The sequence below is a fragment of the Dunckerocampus dactyliophorus genome, chromosome 9 (genome assembly GCF_027744805.1).
Source record: "Dunckerocampus dactyliophorus isolate RoL2022-P2 chromosome 9, RoL_Ddac_1.1, whole genome shotgun sequence".
In the NCBI taxonomy this organism is placed as follows: domain Eukaryota; kingdom Metazoa; phylum Chordata; class Actinopteri; order Syngnathiformes; family Syngnathidae; genus Dunckerocampus; species Dunckerocampus dactyliophorus.
This window is the reverse complement of record NC_072827.1, coordinates 12,868,812-12,890,952: the sequence shown is the minus strand read 5'-3', so window position 1 is coordinate 12,890,952 and position 22,141 is coordinate 12,868,812. Positions and strand designations below refer to the sequence as shown.

Below are 22,141 nucleotides of genomic sequence, written 5' to 3'. Positions count from 1 at the left end.
TCTTTCTGTGCGGCCCGGGGGGTTGGGGACCACTGGTCTATATCACTGTGACTTGGAATGCAATTGAAGTAAAAAGGAAAACAAAACACAATTTAACCATTAATTTAATGACAGCCATTCCTGTTCACTAGATTCCTGGACTAGATGCTGAGAAGAGCAGGTAGCTGGCTTAGGGTTGACAACAATCTGGCACTGGTCTTGCGTCTGGATGCAGCTTAAGAAGGGCAGCCAGCTAATTGTCTGCAGGTGTGCCAAATTAGTCTCTCCAGCAGACTCAGGGTTGTGCTGCAAAGAAACACAGCCCGAGGGCAGCAGAGCAGCACAGAACATGACACTATATATGCTGAGTAGGCTATATGCAAGGATATACAGTAAAAGGTTGTGTCAGAGGACGATTGTCTTCATTGTCTGACATGGTCATGTATGCTGGCGAGTCTAGTTATTGGCAGTGCAGATATTCAAGGTAAGAAGTAAGACACATTGTTTATGTTTTAGAATGACTGCTGTTCTGTTTATGTATGACAGCATCATGGCAGCCGAGGCTAAGCACAGCTGTTATGAGAGCAGCAATGTGGAAAATTTTCAGGCCTACCTGCAGCACTCCGGCGACCATGAAATCGTTCGCCAATTTTTCATGAAGCACTTGCCGGAAAAATTCATAAGGTAACAATGCGCAATGTTGCATGCTTTTACAATGGATTTGTTGCAATGCTTGTTAAAAGGTGTGATGAAACTGACCACTTGTGTGTATGAGAAACCTGTTATTTATCTATTTTAAAAGCCAACATTGTTTAGTTTCTAAACACTAATCTAGTTATACACAGAGAAATACAACATGGAGTTCAGGGTCTGTTGTGGAATAGTTTAAGCCAGGGTTTGATGCCAAAACCTTCCAGCTACATTCCCAAAATTACAAATACAGGCCTCCTCCTATAAAATAAACATTTATTCTCTTGGTGCATCGCAATAAATGAGACATTTCAGTAGTTCAATTTCAAAAGTGAAATGCTTATATTCAATAAATTCACTACACACGAGAGATATCACGAGATCTAGTGTCACCCAGATTCGGGACAAATATTCCATCCATCCATCCAATTTTCTATGCCACTTATCGTCATTAGGGTCGCGGGGGTGTGCTGGAGCCTATCCAAGCCAACTTCGGGCGAGAGGCGGGGTACACCCTGGACTAGTCGCCAGCCAATGGCAGGGCACATATAGACAAACAACCATTCACACTCACATTCATACCTATGGACAATTTGGAGTCGCCAATTAACCTAGCATGCATGTTTTTGGAATGTGGGAGGAAACCGGAGAAAACGCACGCATGCACGGGGAGAACATGCAAACTCCACATAGAAATGCCCAACGGAGGTCTTCCCGATCTCCTGACTGTGACTGTGTGGCCAACATGCTAACCACTAGACCGCCGTGCGGCCATTTTAAGATCGAAACTTTTTAAACTCTCACACTTTTTAAATTTGTCAATGACTATTGAAATGGTCAGTGATTTTATTCATATTCAAGCAAATAAATCTATTCTTTGATGATCTTCCATGTGCCTTTTTTGTTTTGCAAAGTTGCTGTTTTTAAAAAAAAATGTATATTTCACTAAGGTTGCATGTTGATTACTGCAGTGACTTGGACTATAATTAAAGAAAAAGGCAAAAAGAATGTCACTTAAACCATTTACAGTCATTCCAGTTCAATGACATTCTTGCCATTGCTTACTGATGCAGGCAATGACCAGCAACTTTCAGTAAATTCACCTTTACTGCCTTGATAATCCAATACACTGGTTTATACTGCGGTTATTGGACTTGGCTGAGGTACTGGCACCATCTTGAGGACAACGGTAGTACGTGGAACTGAAACACTATCTTGCCGAGGATAAACCCTGAAGCGTGTAAATATATTTTACATATGTATTCAATACTTAATACAAAGTTTGGAATACAAAAATAATACATATAATGAATAATAAATTGTAGCGACATACAAGTTAATCTAAACAACGATATCCTAAGGTGAGTGCGGCGTTCTTTTTTAATCATAATATTAATTATGACTGTTTTTACTAGATAATTACCCAATATATTCAATACCAAAGTTACAGCAAATCGAAAGTTAGACCAAAAATCCAAATTGGGATTCTTCGCGGCTCCGGTTTATCGCAGCATTACGGTAAAATCCCGTCGCAATTAATATTGCGTATATTGGCGTTTTGTCAATTTGCAAGAATATAAAAGGCTGCGTGAGAGGAAGCTTGACTTCTCTTCATCGCGCGACGTCGTCATAGGGACTGGCGAGGTAAGTATTCAAGGTAAGAAGTAAGACATTTTGTTTTTGTAACTTACTGCTCTTCTCTTCGTGTATGACAGCATCATGGCAGCGGGGGTCAGGCTAAACCGTTTTGAGGGCAGCAATTTGGAAAGTTTTGAGTTCTACCTGCAGCACTCGGGCGAGCACGAATACGTTCTCCGGTTTCTCACGAAGCACTTGCCAGCAAAATTTAAAAAGTAATAATTAATGCACAGTGTCACGTGTTTTATAATGGAGCTGCTGTCACTCACGGTAAAATGTGGTGGTGAAATGGAGAACTTGTGCTTATGAGGAGTCTGTTCATTTTAATATTTTAAAAGCCAACATCATTTAGTTTCTAAAGACTAACCTAGTAATACACAGAGAAAACATGGAGTGGGTTTAGGGTGTTTTATTGAATAGTTTAAGCCAGGCTTCAAAGGAATGAACGCACATCTTTCTCTTTTCTGTGCTTCTCTGTAGATGTAAAGCAGCTAAAAAGAGGCAGGTGCACGTAATGAGACACATCTGTTCCGCCTACAAAGCCCGCCATTAAAACACCTCCAAAAACTCCAACAACGTGTTATGAGTTTATATACATGCCTTGACCATGCAATAACAGGCACATTCATGACAACGTGTAATACTTAACAGTAATTTGTTGTATTTTGGTCATTTTAAGTGTTACCGGAACTTCCTTCCTGGGCGCATTGATTTCACATAACAACATAGGCAAGCCCGTAATTTGCATGGGGGATACGGGGGTCATCACCTCCGCAAAAATCAGATCCAGCCAATATAACAGCCCGAATAAATCCGATTTCATAAAAATATGCATTATCTTGCATTAATATCTTGCTGATTGTCGTTATTTATATCATTTTCCAGCAAAACAGTAGCATGTCACAATTGGGAACATCTTGCGTTGTTTTGATGGCTTACTATTAACAGCAGTTAACGTCTCTGTGAACTTGTATGAGAGTTGAGAATATTAAAATGTTACTTAGAACAGTGCTTGTACAGTTCATCGAGGTTATACGTCCGTTATTTGTAATGGGGGTTCCACTGTGTACATCCGGTAGTACTTCTTCAAATTGTCTAGAGCACAGGTGTCAAACACAAGGCTCGGGGGCCAGATGTGGAATAATGCATGTCAATAATGCACTTCACCTCTGCCCTTCTAAATGTATTTGATCTGTCATTTTGACAGAAAAATGTTACTGCATGCGGTTCTTCTAAACGGCAGTATTATCTAATCATGCAGCAAGATATTCCAAGCATTTTTCAAAAACAAATACTTGAATGTGTGCTTGTCACCATGACATTCTCACTTCACTTCTCATTTCGAAGCAAGTTATCCATCAATTTGTTAGTAAAAATATAATAATCTAATGCATGGGCAAATGTGTAATAATATTATGAGGTTATATTCATATTTAGATTCATAAAAACTAACAGTTACAAGTGGCCCTCTGAGGGCAGCCGTAACTGCGATGTGGCCCTCAATGAAAATGAGTTTGACACCCCTGGTGTAGAGGTTTCACTTGTCATTTATTTCTTTTGTTTAAAGGTTTCCTCAAGCCTGTCTCAGACTGGCAGCCACTGTGGAAATGATCGCACAGTGTCACTCTTTTTTTTTTTTTGTCCCCCCCCGTTTCCTTTTCTCTTCTTCTCTGTCCCCTCCTGCTCCGGTCCGGTCGTGCCGAATTTGCTTAATAACAAGCATCAAAGTCAAATAAATTTTGTATAACAGGGGAAGTGGATATCACGCTTCTCCCTGGGAGAGTAAATCTGTTGAGCACTTGACGGCATTTAGATCTACAATTCTATCTGCTTTAAAGGCTGGACAGGACAGGGGTAAAAAAAAAAAAAAAAGAGAGGAGGGTTCACGCACTCTGTTCATTCCGATACAGAACCAGCGCAACCAGGTGTTGAGACAGATGTACAGAGTGAACTCTCTTGTCATCCATCATATTTGGTAGGGAGAGAAGAGAAAAACAAACACATACAACTTTAATATATCAAGTTGGGCAAAATTATCGAGTTCGTTTTTATTTAAGATAAGATAAGATAAGATATGCCTTTATTAGTCCCACAAGGGGAAATTCCAGATCGTGCGGTTGATTAATTTATTGATTATTGGGACAGGCCTTGCTATGAGTGTCTGTTACATCAGCATTTTGCGGTGATGAAGACAGAAGCAGCTACATCTTGTAACAACTACACGAGTGCAATTCTTTTATGATGTGTTAACACTAACACAGTGTGTATGATCATTTTTTTCATCATGATCTTGTGCTGGTACAGAATTGGAGCAGACAAAAGTAGCCTGGCTGTTCTCGGTGTTGGAAGTGGTGGAGGTATGTGAGTAACTGGAAGCTTTGGCCTGAACTCATGTTCAATAATGTGATGTTACTATTAATTCACGATAGTTATTCTGGTACTTCTTTTTTTAAAATACAGTTATGTATTTTTACACTGCCGATCAGTCCAGGGTGTACCCCGCCTCTTGCCCGTAGTCAGCTGGGATAGGCTCCAGCATACCCCCGTGACCCTAATTAGGATAGGCGGCATAGAAAATGGATGGATAGACTGTTAATGTGGCTTGTATTCTCAGGGCATTGAACCGATTGCAACTGGACTGGTTGTCTTAGTAGAGGTTTCACCTCTAATACAATTAGGCTTCATCACTCTCCACCCGCCAAGTGTCCCCTCTCTGGCGTGCCCCAGGGTTCAATCCTTGGGCCTACCTTATTTTCACTATACATGCTACCATTAGAACCAATCATCTCCAGACACGATATGTGTTTTCATTTTCATGCTGATGATGTACAGCTCTACCTACCAGTAATGCTGAGTGAAAAGAACGCACTAGATCTCTTCCGTAACTGCCTGCACGACATCAAACAATAGTTGTCGCCGAATTTGCTTCATTTAGATTAAGGAAAAACAGAGTACATTATTTTTAGCCCTGATTCACTGCACAGTGCACCCAATTTTAACACTCCTATCCCTCTTTTTTGCTCGTGCCATGACAAACCTTGCTGTGTTTTTTGACAACAGTCTCAAGTTTGATGAGCAAATTAGTTCTGTGGTCAGAGCAGGTTTTTTCCACCTCAGGCTCCTGGCAAAGGTAAAGCCTTTTTTTTTTTTTTAATCAAGAACAGATCTTGAAAAAGTGATTCATGCATTCATCAGCTCAAGACTCGATTACTGTAATGCCCTCTATACTAAATCAGTAAATCAATCCCTCCTCCGCACGCTCCAGTTGGTGCAAAATGCAGCTGCTCGCCTCCTCGCTAATGCTCCACAACATGCCCATATCACTCCAGTTCTCTTTTCACTCCATTGACTACCGGTACAGTCTGGAATCAATTTGAAAGTCCTCCTATTTGTGTGCTCCAGCATACTTGGCTGAAATTTTAACTATCCGTCACCACTCCAAGGCCCTGCGCTTTTCTCAACACACAACATTGAAAGTCCCGAGGATGAAATACAAAAAATGGGGCGACCGCTCATTTGCTGCCTTTGCCCCCAAGCTTTGGAACTCCCTTCCACCCACGCTACGGTCAATTACAGAGCTATCCGTTTTTAAATCTCATGTAAAAACTCATTTCTTCAAACTGGCATTTGACACAAGATGATTATAGGTATTTTAAGCCCCGGTCACACCGCCCGAACTTTGCTGTAGCGTCCCTGGAGTGGTGAAAAAAGTCATCACCGCTCGTAATCGCGCACAAAAGGAGAAAAAAAAAGAAAACACGGGCGTTGTACTAGAGGTGCACCGCTGAAGCCGCCGTTGCTTTAGTGTTGGTTTAACGGTTGCGAACGTTGGTTTAGCGGTGACGCGAGCGTTGATAGAGCGGCGTTCTGCGAATGCGTGGCATCCTCATTGTTCTGTGGGTGGTGTCGAATAAACAAGCCTAGTAGTTATTTATGACTTTAATCGCCAGGTCTGCTCAGTACAGCTCCACACTCACACAACTGTTGTCCCATTCGCAGTCCCACAGTGCCCTCTACTTGTCAACATGTAGCAGTATAAATATAATGTGTCTGCAAACACTACACTCATGAAGTGCTGGAAGACTCATTCCACAGCTCCACTATCAGCTTGTCATATCCATGGTAGTACAGTTTTACTGTAACTTTGAGCAAATTCGATATAACTGAGGTCTGCACTCAACGGCGATTCCAAATGGGCTCCTGGCCCATTTCTCCCCGTATTAATAGCGAAATTATGCTCCGCCTCCGACACCTCCATACCAACGGCAAACCAAAGTTCATCACCGCAATGGATCGCTGCTTCATCGCTGCTTCAACGCCTGACACCGTTCCAGCACTCCCGTGTCTGCTGGTAAAGCGCTTACAGCTTTAAGTAATACGTTTTTGCAACGTTTAATCACCGCCTGGGCAAAGCTGGCGAAGCAGCAGTGGTCCAGCATTCAAGATTTCTGCGTTGGCGTAGCGGACCCAAGCGTTCAAGAACTTCCGTCTAGCGGCGCCAAACTTTGACTGGGCGTTGTTGGAGCTGTGATTAGCTTTGCCGTAGTGGAAAATTTAACGACGGTCGTTTTGCATCCCAAAAGAGTGAAACTATTCTTGTTTGGAGCGTGCTCTGTACGCTAATACTTGGGTACTTCACCATCCCCTCAAATTACAGCTGTCCTATCTAGTCTAGAGCATGAACCAATTTACCTGATCGCATGAGAGGCAAAACGTCTTCTAAGACAACCTGCACAGTCCAGGTGCGATCGATTCAAGGCCCTGAGAATTAGACTGTTAACATACAAAAGTCTAGATGTTCAAAGTGAATAAGACTGTCCATAGTTAATGTGCTCCCTTGGCTGAGTGTGCAGCGTTGGATCTCACATTGATGAGCGTTTCTCAACATCTTCCAGGTGAAGTGGATGTCCAGGTGCTGTCGCTCATGCAGTCCACCGTCTCCACTCTTCCCATCACTGCTGACGTCGTGGAAGGAAGCACCGAACTGGTTGCCAAATTCAAAGGTATTGACAACTTACACAACTGTTTGCATTGATGTTTATTGATTGAATTATTAGTGAGGGCCTTAATATAAGTACAGCATGAAAATAACTGTTGGATGATTAACTGAGTGAGTGATTACAAGTAGTTTATACAAATAATGTTTTATTAAATAATTATAAAGAGGCAGTATAAAAACAATTATAAAGGGGCAGAGGGGACCATCGATCGGGACCTGTTTCCCTTCCTTCGGCGCGGAGGCTGAAGGCGTCCATGGGAACAGAATAAGTCCGGAGCTCCGTAGCTGCGAAATGATTCTGTCTGACTTAGTTTTAAATACATTTTGTAAATCTAATCTGGTGTGTGAGTCTTCTTTCCTTCTCATAACTGGAGATTAACGAACACGCGAGGGGGAGGTGAAATTGGCTTAATTAATTTTCTAAAGTGGTCCTTTGACCTTTAGCAGGCTGTGGAGAATTTCATCTCCAACAGCGGTAACCTGAGTTCTTTTTGGATAAAACTGCTATGAATTTCTCACAAGGACATTTTCAACCAGCATATAAATATCAAACCATTCAACTTCAATATGAATGGTCAATAAATCATGAAGTTTCTTTCTACAGGAGCACATTTTCACAAAAGATGTTTACTTTTGAAAGGCTCATGTAAAACAATTTTCTGTATATGCTGTTTGTGTTAGTGAGCGTATGATGCTGTGATGGGTGCAGAATATCAAGCAAACAACTTGTAAAAGATTTGTAAATGAAAAGTGCACAGGCTAGATGTTATATAGTGCACTTGTCATGTTGTTACACTTCAAGGCCTCTAGATGGGAGTGGAGTATGTCTGTCTGATGTATGCCGGAGTGCTCAGCTGTCGCTGTGATTGAGACAAGATGTGCCGCCCTCCTTGCAATAAAGCCACCAGTTAAGAGATAAGTGTTTTCTATTTTTTTGGTGGATATATGAAGATATCACACTAATGTTAGCAATATATTTCAATTGAGCTTAGCAGCGGTATACTTTGTTTGCTGCCTCGGTGTTGGCGTATGCTTTTTTTTTATGACACCCTTGTGTTTTGTGCCACAAATAAACAGGATGTAGCCCGCAGCGCTCTTAGTTTGAATGCCGGAAGTGTGTTGTGTGATCTCTTAACTGTTGCTAGCAGACACGGGCTGTGCACATGGATAAACTTGCATTCTGTAGCCTCAGCTCCCGTCCTTAACACCGAACCGCCACATGTCCATCAGTGGACATCCTGAAACCCTCCGTTACATTGGCATGACGCAGACGTCATTTGTGTGACTTCCCTGATTCCGACTGCTTAGAGGAATTCTGACATAGCGCGCCAAAGACGGGGCACTCTTATTTCTACAACAATCATATTAGTCGAGCTGCCTCCTTTGCATGATATTGTGTTGCAAATGTTGCACTGAAACGGCCGCTCCTTTTTATGAAGTTAAGCCAAACTTTTTAGCTGATTCCTCTTATTCATCATCGGTGTTCATGGCTATTTCTACTACTGGGCATCGAACCAAGGAATTGAAATTTTAAAAAAATTAAGAGAATCGCAATGTCAGTCCCGGTTCCCATCGATGCGTGAGACTAAGGTTGAGCGAGTACACCACTATCTGTATCTGTATCTGTTCACCCATCTAAATGATCTCTTTCGTATCTCTACTGGAATGAGTGGGTGGGTGAGTGTGGTTTAACTGGAAATGTGTGGGGCTTAAATCGGTACATTATTATAAGTTTGAAATTGACAAACTTAAATAATGTACCGAACTAAATAAATGTCTCTAGTCCATTCGTCATAGCAACGACACTTCCTCCTCGTTGTCACTAGACCAGGGGTCACCAACGTGGTGCCCGCAGGCACCAGGTAGCCCCCCACGACCACATGAGGTGCCCGCAAGCCTGCTTTTCATTCAGGTTTTCAGTTAATAATGAAAGAACAGTAGAAAGAAATGCATTCTGAAATACAAAATGTGAGTTGTGAACACCAGCATTTTGTTCATGTTCTGGTAAAACAAGCATATTCGCTTTGTTTGTTGGTTTAAAATAAGCTCTGAAAATAAATGTTACAAAAATGAGTAGCTCTTGGCCATTTTCATTTTGTGAAAGTAGCTCTCACAAGGAAATGCATGTATGTCTGGTCTAAATCGGGTCACCAATACAGTGCCCGGGGGCACCAGGCGGCCCCTAAGGACCACATGAGTCGCCCGCCAGCCTGTTCAAAAGATTGCTCAAATAGTGCCACTTACCTGCGAGCTGCATCTATTTTTTCTTGGTTGCTATTTTTGTTTAAATCACACTTACATGTAAACTGGAAATGAAACAGCAAAAAAAAACACTTTAAAATCTGTACCACAGACTGTCTTAGTAGTGCCCATTCTCTTTCGTTCCTTTAAGGTAACATATGATTAAAAGTAGCTTTCAATTACGACGCGAGGTGGGCACATGAATGAACCAGGGCAGCCGGGGAGCTTTGAGAGTTGCTGGTGTAATATGGACCTTGTTTTTGATGTTTAACTAACAGTGTGCGTCTATAAACGTGAGTAACCTGGTTATTTCTCATTGATTCAATGCTAGTCGCTGTTTGCACCGTGATATTGCATGTGTTGTGTGCCTGAAGCATCCAGTCGCCGAGCTGATCACTAACTGTTTACCAAAGTTAGCTTCGTCAGCATTGCCACCAATTCTTTATGTTGTTAGCATGCTATTTCAATGTGTTTAGTGCACTGCTGATAGCTGAGATGTTACGTTGCTTTTCATTTGTGTTTATGTCTAAGGAGGGGCGTTTGCTGTGTGTGACTGGCCAATCGCAGAGCGTGAAGAGTGAATACATAATACTATATAATATAATAATGATTTTCCGTCATCACGATTACTGATAATGACGAGCTGTACTCGTTTAAGGCTTGCAAAAATGCATTATCCGTAACGGATACTCGTCTAAAATGAGTGTCCAGCTCATCCCTACATCTAACGTAACGCCTTCACATCTTACTCTTCCCCTCTGCCCATCAAATGAAAATATAAACATTTAATATATGTATTTAATGATCTTTGGGCATTGCTTCATCCCAATCTACGTATGGTTTTCAGCATCGGTGATGAAGACTGATAACCTTCAGAAGATTCCATTCAGTTGGCATATGATGCCAAGTGAGGAGTATATACAGAAAGCCAAGGGAAGAGGAGACGTGAAGAAATTTGACTTCATACACATGATTCAGGTATATTATGCTATCTGTACAATGGACATTTGACTACATTTCCTTGATGACTTGATGTGTATGTGTGTAAGTCATCTCTAAGGATATTTTAATTATTTTTTAATGATCTGTGTGAATTTGGTGATTCATGCAAACAGGGAAATAATCTGCCAGCCTTGTTCACTGTAGTTTTCTCAAAAGCACCATGACGCAGTGTGTAACAGCGAACAACAACCAACGGTAACATATACAGTAACACAATGATGAGCATTGTCCAGCCAATGATAAGATCCTATTTGCACGTATTTACTTCCACAGCCAATCAAATCATGAGCAGCGCGTTACGTAGTACGTACATGTACAGTACGTCCATGCCGCTGTTTTGCAGGTTAGCATATAGCTAATGCTGCTTACTAACCCTGTATTATGGCGAAACAAACGGGCAGTGCAACAGCGTCTCACCAAGCTAAGTTTTAAAAAAAGCGTCTCTTTTGCAGTGGACTGGCTGTCCAGCATACCTCTGTTTGTGTTGCTGAAGGGACCGAAAGTTTGGTTCAGAGTTAATTCAATTTTCTTTTAATTTAGAAAAATATCTACAACAAACATGGCATCAATTTCAAGTAAATTTCCAGGATAAAATAGTGCCATAAAACAGCTTTAAAACAGAAAGTGAAAGTCAAATAAGGAAATTAATGTAAACCTAATTAACAATATAAATGGTAAACAAGGAAATAAATTGAAAGAAAATGATAATATAGGGTTTTCTACAAGATTCAGATGGTTAATTGTATGAGACCATGGCTTATTTTGTTTGAGGTATAGAATAAAGAAAGCTACATTGTGGAATCCTCTTTGCCGTCTGTTTGAAACCACTCATATACAAAACATGACAGAACGGAAGTCCTCAATTCTCAGGTTTTGGACAGGTGCGATACTACAGTGTGCACGTCTGATGCCTTTCACAGAGGTCCAACGAATGCTCAGGTTGTTTTTGTGTATGCTCAGATACTTGAAAAATTAGAGGGAACATTAGTTGGAAACGTACTTTTCCAAATTGTGGTGCCTGCTGAGTTTCATCCTTCGGTCTTGAAACTAGCCCATAACAAGAGTGGACATTTCAGTGTTAAAAAAATATACCATAATATTCTTAAACATTTCTTATGTCTGCGCGAAGCTTGACCTGTCCGCTTATGTAAAAACTTATGTATGTCAGTTGACGGGAAAGCCAAATCAGAAAATAAAGCCTGCTCTGCTCCAGCCTCGTCCATCTTATTGTAGACTGTGTGGGTCCTCATTTCAATATTTGGTATCCCAAAGACAATTCAGAGTGGTCAAGGATAAGATTTTTCATCAAAGCTCTTTGGACTGATGCTAAAACTGTTAAAGGTAACTCATAACCAGTCCTCAGTCTACCTACCATGCACAAAGTCAGGGAGCTTTGTAACGACTCTTAAGTTTCTCCTTCATGCATATTGCACTGAGTTGGATCGAGACTGGGAAGAGGGGCTTCCATGGCTGACGGGCGCGAGAGAGGCTGTTCAAGAGAGCACAGGTTTTAGTCCAAATGATCCATGATTCACTAATTCTCAGAGTCTTCTCAGAAAGCTACTAATTTGACCTAAAAATTCCTAGCAAGGATTCTTAGCTTAAGAGTGATTAAGGAAGTTCCTGAGAGCAACTCTGAGCAAGGAGGGGACAGGAAGTTTTATCTCAGTGAGGAGGTGTGGTTGACCCGGTTGCTAGGTATGAGAAGTCTTCTAAGAGCTGTGATTGGTTGTTACAAAAGAGGGTAAAGACCAAAAGAAAAAATTATCTCCACGCTCCTCTTAATGAATGAAAGTAAAATCAACCGATCGCTTACAACTTGGACTGTATTAAGAAATATATAATTGTGACATTAATTTTATGTCATGATGATGAAACTCAGCTAAATTAAATATGACTGAGCTTCACAATGTTTGAAAGTACCTCATTCACATACCCATTATATAGATATGCTTATTATGTTAACTGTCCATGCTGGTAATTTTACGACTTAATGTGTTTGAAATTAATGGTGGACGCAGACTCAGCTCTCAGCCATTCCTGTGATGGCTAACGATATGAGGCTGTGAAAGCGCCTTAATAGTCTGGCTGTTCGCTCGGCTGACAAAGGGTTGTGACAGACCCAAGTCATCACTGCTGCATTGTTGTATTTCACCTGTGGCCAGGTATCGCAATGTTGGGATTGCTTTAATTTCAGGCGTTGTAGCATTACGACGCTGGGTGGGACTAGCAAGCTCATCCCTGATGAGGTCCACCACAAACCTTGTCCCAGCACGATCGAGTCGGTAGCGTGTTATTAAATCACTGTCATTTAGTGTACAGAGAATATCTCTCCTTTCTCTCCTTCTTTCGCCATCTTGTCTGTATACGCCCCTCTTAGGCTTCCTAAAAGTCCTCCTCACCACTCCGAACATTTTGCCGCCTTAGGACCTCTCTTAAGGCCTAAAACGCATCCTGATTGCTCATCTGCAGCACCTGGGAGGCCAATCCCTGGAAATAAAAGGGCTCCACCTGCGATGGCTCTCTCTCCCCTCCTCCTGGACTCCTGGCTGCACCATGTTGGTTTTTGTTTGGCTATTTGGTTAATTCATTTATTTCCTTGATCGAATTTTATGTTAAAATAAAGCATCTAAAAAACTAATTTAGTTCGTGTCCTCCACCATCTTCCCCACAACCTATAGGCTAGGTTGTGACCCAATCTCATGTACAGACCTGATCAAAATCTTAAGACCAGTTTAAAAATTGCTAGAATTTGCATTTTGCACATTTGGATCTTCGTGAAGTTTTAAGTAGAGCTACAATATGCAAAAACAAGAACGGGGAGTGAGACGAAAACATTTGGAGCTTGTCATTTAAAAAAAAAAAAAAAAAACTGAAATAGGGAGTCACCTGATCAAAAGTTTAAGACCACAGAAGCGACTAGAACGAGACGTAACTGTCGCTACACAAAGTAAAAACCCGACCTCGTGGATAAAGCAAAGACGGAGCTTTTGGAAACTTTTGGAATCGGAGGTCCAATCCTCTGCTCAAAGGGTGGTTTAGAGCTCTTGAAGTGGACCAGCAACAGTCGGGCTGTTTCGTCAGCCATTCCAGAGAGGAGGCGCTCAAAGACCACCAGGCAGCTTCACTTGGAGCAAGATCATTTACCTGTAGAGAAAGCTCTGGGCCTGAGTTGGTGGGCAGAGACTGATGCTTTCATCTTTCAGCTCGTAATGGAAGAAAGACAAGATGGGGTATTCTCTCAATGGTCAGCTCCATCTGTTACCCACTGGGTCTCTTGGCACCATACACTTCGTTACCTAAACTGCTGTTGCAGCAAATGTGCAGACAAAATTTATCTTGGGATAATCCCATTCCAGAAGAAATGTCAAAGTGTTGGACTTCATGGCTCCGAGGGTCTGGAGAAAATAGGGTCCTTTAAAATGGAGCGCTGCTGCATCAAGCTCAGCAGCTTTAAAGGACTCCTGCAGGCCAAGTTACATCATTTCGAAAATGGAAGCGATCATGCCTACGGAACGGTGTCTTACCTGAGGCTACAGGACGTGAAGGGACGTGTGCACCTGGCATTTATGCTGGGGAAGGCTAGAGTGGCACAGTTAGAGCAGACAACTATTCTTCGCCTTGAGCTTACTGCTCCTCTACTGGCTGCCAAAGTGGACAAAATGTTGAAAAGGGAGCTGTCACTTCAACTGAACAGCTCATGTTTTTGGACTGACAGCCAGACAGTCTTGAAGTACATCTCTAATAACAGCAAGCGGTTTGACACCTTTGTTGCCAATAAAGTGGCTGTTATAAGGGAGGCAACAGAAGTGTGTCAGTGGAGATACATAGAGTCCAAGCTCAATCCAGCAGACGAGGCGTCTAGAGGACTGAATGCAGACAGCTTTACATCCTGTCAGAGGTGGATAAATGGCCCAGACTTCCTCAGAAATCCAGAACAAGAGTGGCCAGAGCCCTTTGAACCCCAACTTGTTTCATCCCAAGATCCAGAGGTAAAGCGGGATATCCTGATTACTGTCACTGATATACAGCTGGAAGACCCTACCACCAGGCTGGTGCATTATTTTTCAAGCTGGGCCAAGCTTAAGGCCTCAGTTGCTTTGTTTTTGAAATTGAAAGATGCCCTGCTGGGCTTGAGTAGAAATAGAGAAGAGATGTCTGCTCTCCTGGTTGTTGACCCTACAGCTTATGGGGGGAAAAGGAGGAGGAAATGAAACAGGCCAGAGTTGCTGCTTTTAAACAAGCTCTGTCAGTAAGCGACCTCTCCAGAGCAGAAAACGCCATCATACTTAAGAAAGCTTTAGTAGCAATAGACCACACCAATCCACCAAGCTTTTCTGTCACAGGAAATTGACTGGATTTTCAAATATCCTGCTGCGTCCCATCATGGAGCTGTGTGGGAGTGTCCCATCAGAATAGTCCGGAAGGTGCTTTCCTCTGTTCTATGACAGTAAACACTAGACAATGAAAGCCTTCAAACCATCCTATGTGAAGTTGAAGCCATCCTCAACGGCCGTCCCATCACAAAGGTCTCAGAAGATGTAGATGATTTGGAAGCTCGCACCCCGAATCACATTTTGTTGGTCAAAGGAAATCCTATTCTTGCTCCTGGTGCTTTTCAAGACAGTGACCTGTACATCAAAACACTCTGGAGGCAGGTTCAGCACCTCTCAGACCTGTTCTGGAAAAGATTACAAGAGACTACTTGCCTTTGCTGCGAGAGAGACAGAAGTGGTCCAAAACCTGTAGGAGCTTTGCAGGTGATCCATAGTCACCATTGTGGTGATTATGGATCGTACTGCTCCTCGTGGTTCCTGGATTCTGGGAAAGATTACCAGCACTTACCCAGATAAAGATGGACTTGTGAGAGCTGTACAGCTGAAGACAATGACTGGAAAGACCCATTTGCAAGATCTTCCTACTACAAGAAGCCCTTGGAGAAAGGAAGCTACTATCTGCATTAAGCTACACGCTTTTGGGTTTAGTTCACCTGGTTTGTTTTAGGGTAATTGTGGAGTGCTATAATTGGTTGACCACTGGTGGCGATATGGAGGTGTTGCATATATTGGTGCGGATGTGATGGTGCATGGAATTAGGGTGACGGGAGGTCACACAGTTTTTACCGCTCACATGCACACTCATGCACATCATTGCACCACTTTCACAACCTCCATTTATTCAACCAGCCATAACATTTGCCATCTTGGACATATAATTCATCTTTTTTAAATTGTACAATAAACACATGATTAATTCCAACGTAATCATCGGTCTGGACGTTGCATTATTGGAGCGTGTTATCACCTGGATTCCCCACATCCAGAAGCGACTAGAACGAGACGTAACTGTCGCTACATAGATAATACAATAAAATAAATATATTATCTTACAAATATAATATATCAGTGATTCCCAATAAACTTTGAGTATTTGAGGGATGTTTTTTGTGTTTAAAATGTTTTAACAGCATGTCCTCATTTGGAGCACATTGTCACTGCAGACCTCCACCAAGGCCAGCCAAGCAATGCCAAGTAGTGGCAGATTTCTCTACCAAAGCTTAGTTTAAAATTCTTTAGTGAAAGTGATTCGGAATAAACCAAGGAGGTAGAAGATTTGTAAAACTTGTTGTACAGTGTTCCCTGGCTTTATCCCGCTTCACCTTTCACGGGTTCGCGGTTTAGCAGAATTTTTTACTCCTTTTTTTAAATTACAGCTTATGAGCGCCGTTACAGGCTGAGCCTGGCCCTTTAAGAAGAATTGCATTGTGGGAAGTTGAGTGTCTCCCTCATCCCTCTCTCGTCTGTCTGCACCGCCCATTGTTTTCTGGGTCCTGATTGGCTGTAGACCAATCAATCTCTTTTGTGCCGCTCTGCGTGTCTCCTGTGTCATCGCTAGCTTGCTAGCTTGTAAATGAATCTTCAGTTCGAAGGAGGAGGACTGCAACAGGAGAATTACTGCAACAATATGTTTTAAAGGAAACAAAAACGCTACAGTACAGTGGAACGGCGCCAGGACGAAACGGCACGGTCACAAGAGTGAAATATGTGTGAGTGACTTAATAATTTCTTGTGTCCGACCAGTTGATCATTAAAATTCAAACAAAGGTTTGAACTTTTTTGAGAGTGTTTAAACAAGAGAGAAATGTGAGAAAATATTATTGCCTGTCTGAGAAAAGTGCATAAAGTGTATGGTGAGGTGTTTTACAGCCTTAAAACATATAATAATTTGTAAAAAAAAAAAATTTGAGAACCTATCCCCCACAATATACTGTACAAGGTAATGCTGTATTTAAAAAAAAGTTGCACTTCAAGCCTGTAGGTGGCAGTAGTGCACATTACAAGTGTAACTCTCTCTAACTGTGCTTTACAGATGCTGTACTATGTGGATGACCTGGCAGAAACAATCAAATTCTACCATAGCCTTTTGAACAAGAATGGCATCATCATGATCATCATAGAAAGCGGTAAGCAGCCCGAGTTTGACTAACATTAAATGATCAACTGTAGGATAACTAAAGTCATAAGTGCAATAGCAGTGTACCTGCTGGTATATTGTCAACTTGTCAACTTTTTAAACATAAATACAAATAATTACAAGTGCATTTCAGAAGATGTAACTGTTAATTGCATACATAGAAATAATGAAAGTAAAATTCTGTTGCACAAAAATGTATATTATATAGTAGAGTATATACTAAAACGATACCTACTAAGAAAGACACCTATCAAAATAATAAAATAACATTCAAATGTAAAAATAACAGGTCCGACAACATTAGATACACCCGCTCCATTATATGACCATTCTATTTGACCATATAATCTTTGTAAAGATCGTTTAAACCCTAGTTACCTAGGGGGTGCAAGACCCTTGCTCCCTCATGTAAGAAGCAGGCGCACCTCCCTACCTGACTACTCGGTTTAAAGGGTTAAATATCCCCCGTTGAGGGACGGAGACCTCTAAGTCAGGGGCGAGGGGAACGAGTTGCTCCCTTCTGCTGGGCAGATGAAGTCGTGGTGGTGTCCAATCTTTAAAGCAGTCCCATAGCATTGTGGAGAGCTTTGGTGAACTGGTCGCAACGACACCAGCTCAGGAACCAGCCTCGATTGTTGAATGCAGCCTCCTTTTATGCTGTGGACTCACAAGGGAGTTTCTTCCTGACCAGTGGATCCTTGGTATGGGCCTTCTGGTGGACAACATCAATTTCCAAACTCAGCCGCAATTCGGCTATCTTTTTCCACAGTTCAATGTGAGCGATTTGCTTCCCTTTCGCTCTTTCATAGCCGTTCTCTTCTCAGATGGCTAGGTCTTCTTTTAGTACCTGAGCACAATCAAAACTTTCGGTTACCAGCTGTATCCGTTTCACGTGTCGATTCATGGCTTCCAACAGTCCTTCCCATATTCCAAATGGCATTCTTTTAGCTGATCCGTCTGCTAATATGACGTCTAAGTGTCTTTTCTGTTTGAGGCTCCTGCGGGTCATCGACACCTCAGCTCCTGTATGTACCAGATAGGTACTCCCTCCACGTCGGAGAAGAGCATGTCCCCCCTTAGGTAGACGTGGTCTGAAATGACCCGCGCCTCGCAGGTCATCATTGGCTGACCCCTCCGGAGCCTGCCGTCTTGCGGGACTCTCGAAGGGCTGCTTTTGCTTTTGCTTCTGTTGTTAGCTTGTTGTATTCTTCGGACGGGCTCAACAGGTGGGTTATCGGCCCTCCTCTCCAGGACATCAGCAGCCTCTTCCACCAGTCCAACCATGCCTGGGTTTCGACATCTGATCTCTGTGCCCGGTCTGGATGGATGACCACCATCACCTGCTGGCTCCCTTCCGGGCATTGCCTTCAAGCCTGGGCATAGGGTCGTCCTTCTTCCCTTAGCTTCTTTTCCAATACGTCTGCAAGTAGGAGCGGGTCCACCATCAAGTTCAAGGCTTCAAACTCCTGCCTCATCCTCTCTGCCCAGGTCACCATGCCTTTCCCCAGCAGGAGGATTTGGGTTGGTATGTTGTGTTGTCCCACCATCTCTGGCGATGACACTCTCAGCCCGGTACTCTCATCTGCCTGGCGTGTGCTCTCATCATAATGCCCCAATGTCTTCTCTTGGAGTCGCTTCTCGCGCTCTCCTGTAGTTGTATGGGTGAGTTGCTGCTCAACAGGCCTCTCGTTCCGGCTTGAGCTAGGGAGGGAGTGCAGCAAACTGCTTACTCGAAGCTAAGTCCTTCTCCGTGCCTCTCTTCTTCTGGACCTGTTGCTTGTCAACAACCAAACTCGACAGAAGTCTTGTATCAGCTGAAGGCCTTCGGGTTCAGCGACAGTTTGATACTGGGCGTTGGCCACTTTGCTCTGGCTCCCCGTTCAGTTCTTATCTCCAGGTGGATCGCTTCCTGCACTCACGTCATCTTTCTCATTGGCGTAGCTCTGCGCGTAGCTCAATGTTACTCTTCTTGACTATGCCTTTCACCAGAGAAGTCCTTCACGGGAATCGTCCTCGGATCCAGCAGTCTATGAAAAGGATGAGCCCCAGTCACAGCATTGGGTCACTCAGTCCAAAACTCCTGGCGGTCCTTGGGCGTACTCTTCTCTACAGTCCCAATCTCTTCCACCCCTTACTGCACGTCTCACCGGCCACTCGGTAAGGGTGGCTGGACTGCCCTGTGACAATCACAGTCCTTAGCGGGAAACAGTCTTTGTCCTCCTGCCGTCGCCTCCTTGGCCGCTCCGGCAGAAATGTTCACGCCGTCCTCAGGGTCTTACTTAACACAAAATGTATCTAAGTGGAGCTCACAATAGTCTGGGAAGAAAAACAATCACTAAGCCTACCACTCAGGTTCTTCCGGAGCTCGACTCCCGTACTAAACGGCTAAATCAGGCCCCACGTTGGGCGCCACGTGTTTAAATCCTAGTTACCTAGGGGGTGCAAGGCCCTTGCTCCCTCATGTAAGAAGTAGGCACACCTCCCTACCTGACTACTCCGTTTAAACGGTTAAATCTCCCCCGTTGAGGGATGGAGACCTCTAAGTCAGGAGCGAGGGTAACTCACCCAGGTATCCACAGCCCTGTGGACCTCTCCTCGGATGTCCTTAGATGAACTTCCCTTAGATGAACGTCCATTTTTGGTCGTTCCGTGCTTAGTCACTGTTGTGCCATCACTGTGAGCTTTCTGGCAACACTGCTGAACTTCTTAACCCTTTACTGGCCATACTTCTGCTAGGAGCTCATTTTCAGCTTAGACCTTTCACATTTTCACTCATTATACATACATCCTTTAGACATCAATCAGTTGTTATACAGTGACATTGTTAAGACCATTGGACTATATCCTTCTAACCAATCATGTTTCTGAATAGTGTTGATTATAAGTGCAAATATAAGTGCATGAGCTTAGCGAACGTTTATTGCAAGAGTCCCTAATGTGGTGTAGTGCAATTATATATGTGCGTGTGTTTCCCTAAAAATGCACATGTTCCTAGAACATGAGGCGCTAACTAACTTGTGTGGTGTATGGTTACTTATACTTAAAGTGATAGATATACTGAGCATACTAGACTGTTCATGCTACGTGACTGTTACAAAGGCCGACTCTTTGCTATGTCTCCCTCTGGTGGACATTTCAGGTATTACCACTTTAACATAATTTGGCGACATCTAGTGGTCTACTAGGGTGTTGTACCTAGGTCACTTGACAAGACAGTTTGAAAAGTGTCAAATGAGCAACAATATAATTATAACTAAGTAACATTTTTATTAATTAATAAAGCCTATTGAAGTGTTTTTTTAATAATACCATTTTTGATGCATAACAGCCAATTCTGGCTGGGACATGCTGTGGAGGACTTTCCCAAAAGATCTGTGCAGCGAGACGGTTCCAGTGTATCGTTCATCTTTAGACATCGTGGCCTCCCTGAAGAGTCTGGGTCTGAAATACGAGGAACGTTTCATCCCCAACACCTGTGACATTACGGAGTGCTTCGATCCAAGCAGCAAGACTGGACAACGTCTGCTTAGTTTTCTGACATTCAGAGGGAATTTCTACCAGTCGTTCACACCACAAATAAGAGCTGACATACTAAACCTTCTCAGGAGCAAGTGTAGCACAGAAAAGGAGGGCAGAGTGTCTTTCAACAGTGACCTGAGCTGTGTATTTGTTTACGCTTGAGCGTGTTTCTCTCTGGGTTAATGATTATCATGAATCAACTAAACTTAACATGTGCTGAAATACATTTTTAAAAGCAATAAGCAGAAATAATTGATATTTTAGCTAAAGTGTTAATAATTTGAAAAAAAAATATCAACATTAGCAGACTACTTTTAATTTTTGTAAGCATTCTTTTCTTCCAAACGACAAATATGTCTTAGGTACTTGTATGAAGTAACATTTTAATTTGCAGTAATACTCACCAGCTGTGATTCTTGTGATGTTAGTGTTTGTTTTACAGTTGTACATGAACTCCAGCCTACACTGAAATGAAATATAAATGTCCTTTTACTTTATTATTTTGTTGTTTTAGTTTTCACTTTCACTTTCCATGCACTATGCAGGTCTGTACAATGTTTGCATAAGCTTTACCGCTACAGCATTTTTTTATTTTATTTTTTTACCCATCGATTTTGTTTTGTCCATGTTCCCCTCGTGGCTCTATATAATCCCGAGTATATGCAAGAGTATAAAAGGCAGTGTAAGGACGTTGACTCACATGCTGGCGAGTTTATTATCGGCATCATGGCGGCAGACGCAAAGAAAACAAGTTATGAGGGCAGCCTTGTGGAAGATTTTGAGTTGTACCTAAAACACTCCGGCGAGCGCGAAATCGTTCTCATCGCATTTGTCAGAGGAATTCAAAAGGTGGTAATGCTCAATGTTACATGCTTTATAATTGATGTATTGTAACACTTGGTCAAATGTGATTGGTGATGAAACTGACAACCCGTGTGTTTGAGAAGCCTGTTATTATAATATTTTAAAAGTCATCATTTATTTCAGGTGTGTCCAAAGTGTGGCTCGGAGGCCATTTGTGGCTTGCAGCTGTTTTTTGGTTGCCCCAAATCACTTTCTAACAATATCATTTTACAAGAAAACTAAAAAAAAACAACAGCAAAAATTGAAAGATAGATTTTTTTTAACAAGTACAAAGTCAAAATATTAAGAAAAAAAAAGTTGTAATCTAACAAGAAAAAGTTGTAATGTTACAGAAGTCCAGTCATATTTTTTCATTCTACTTTAAAAAAAAATTCATATTCAAATCTCTTCAAGTCTCGTCTGATTTTCGTGGACCCAGTCTCTTGCATCGTCCGTCTCGTGAGTTGTGTGTCTCGTGTCACCCCGACTATGAGTGTACCTTCGGTCAGCGATTTGGAATAATGAAGACAGGAGCAGTTACACCTAGTTGGTAGGCACTGTGTATGATGATTTTTGTCTCCTGATCTTATTTGTGCTGGTTCACAATTGGAGCAGAAGAAAGTAGCTTGACTATTCTCAGTGTGGGCAGTGGTGGAGGTATGTGCTGACACAAATGAGCATGATTTCAACGTGAATAATGGCTGTAGTTAATGTGCTCCCTTGGCCGAGTATGCAGCATTGGATCTCATGAGTGCT

At 42.4% G+C, this 22,141-nt stretch overlaps 1 protein-coding gene across 6 annotated transcripts; it reads left to right on the top strand.

Annotated features, from left to right (window-relative positions):
- Nucleotides 1-175: 175 nt before the first annotated feature.
- LOC129187811 (histamine N-methyltransferase-like) lies at nt 176-21,700 on the top strand. 6 transcript variants are annotated; one of them, XM_054787527.1, is made up of 7 exons: nt 2,262-2,313; nt 2,385-2,522; nt 4,612-4,664; nt 7,203-7,310; nt 10,395-10,525; nt 16,919-17,012; nt 20,352-21,700. In XM_054787527.1, exons 2-7 carry the CDS (start codon nt 2,389-2,391, stop codon nt 20,702-20,704), a joined length of 873 nt encoding a protein of 290 aa, XP_054643502.1. In that variant the 5' UTR covers nt 2,262-2,313; nt 2,385-2,388; the 3' UTR covers nt 20,705-21,700. The 6 variants fall into 6 exon arrangements, with proteins under 6 accessions (XP_054643501.1, XP_054643497.1, XP_054643502.1 ...); XM_054787526.1 differs by lacking the exons at nt 2,262-2,313; nt 2,385-2,522 and adding an exon at nt 176-663; XM_054787522.1 differs by lacking the exons at nt 2,262-2,313; nt 2,385-2,522; nt 4,612-4,664; nt 16,919-17,012; nt 20,352-21,700 and adding exons at nt 637-663; nt 12,930-15,886 and having other exon boundaries at nt 8,109-10,525.
- Nucleotides 21,701-22,141: the final 441 nt, after the last annotated feature.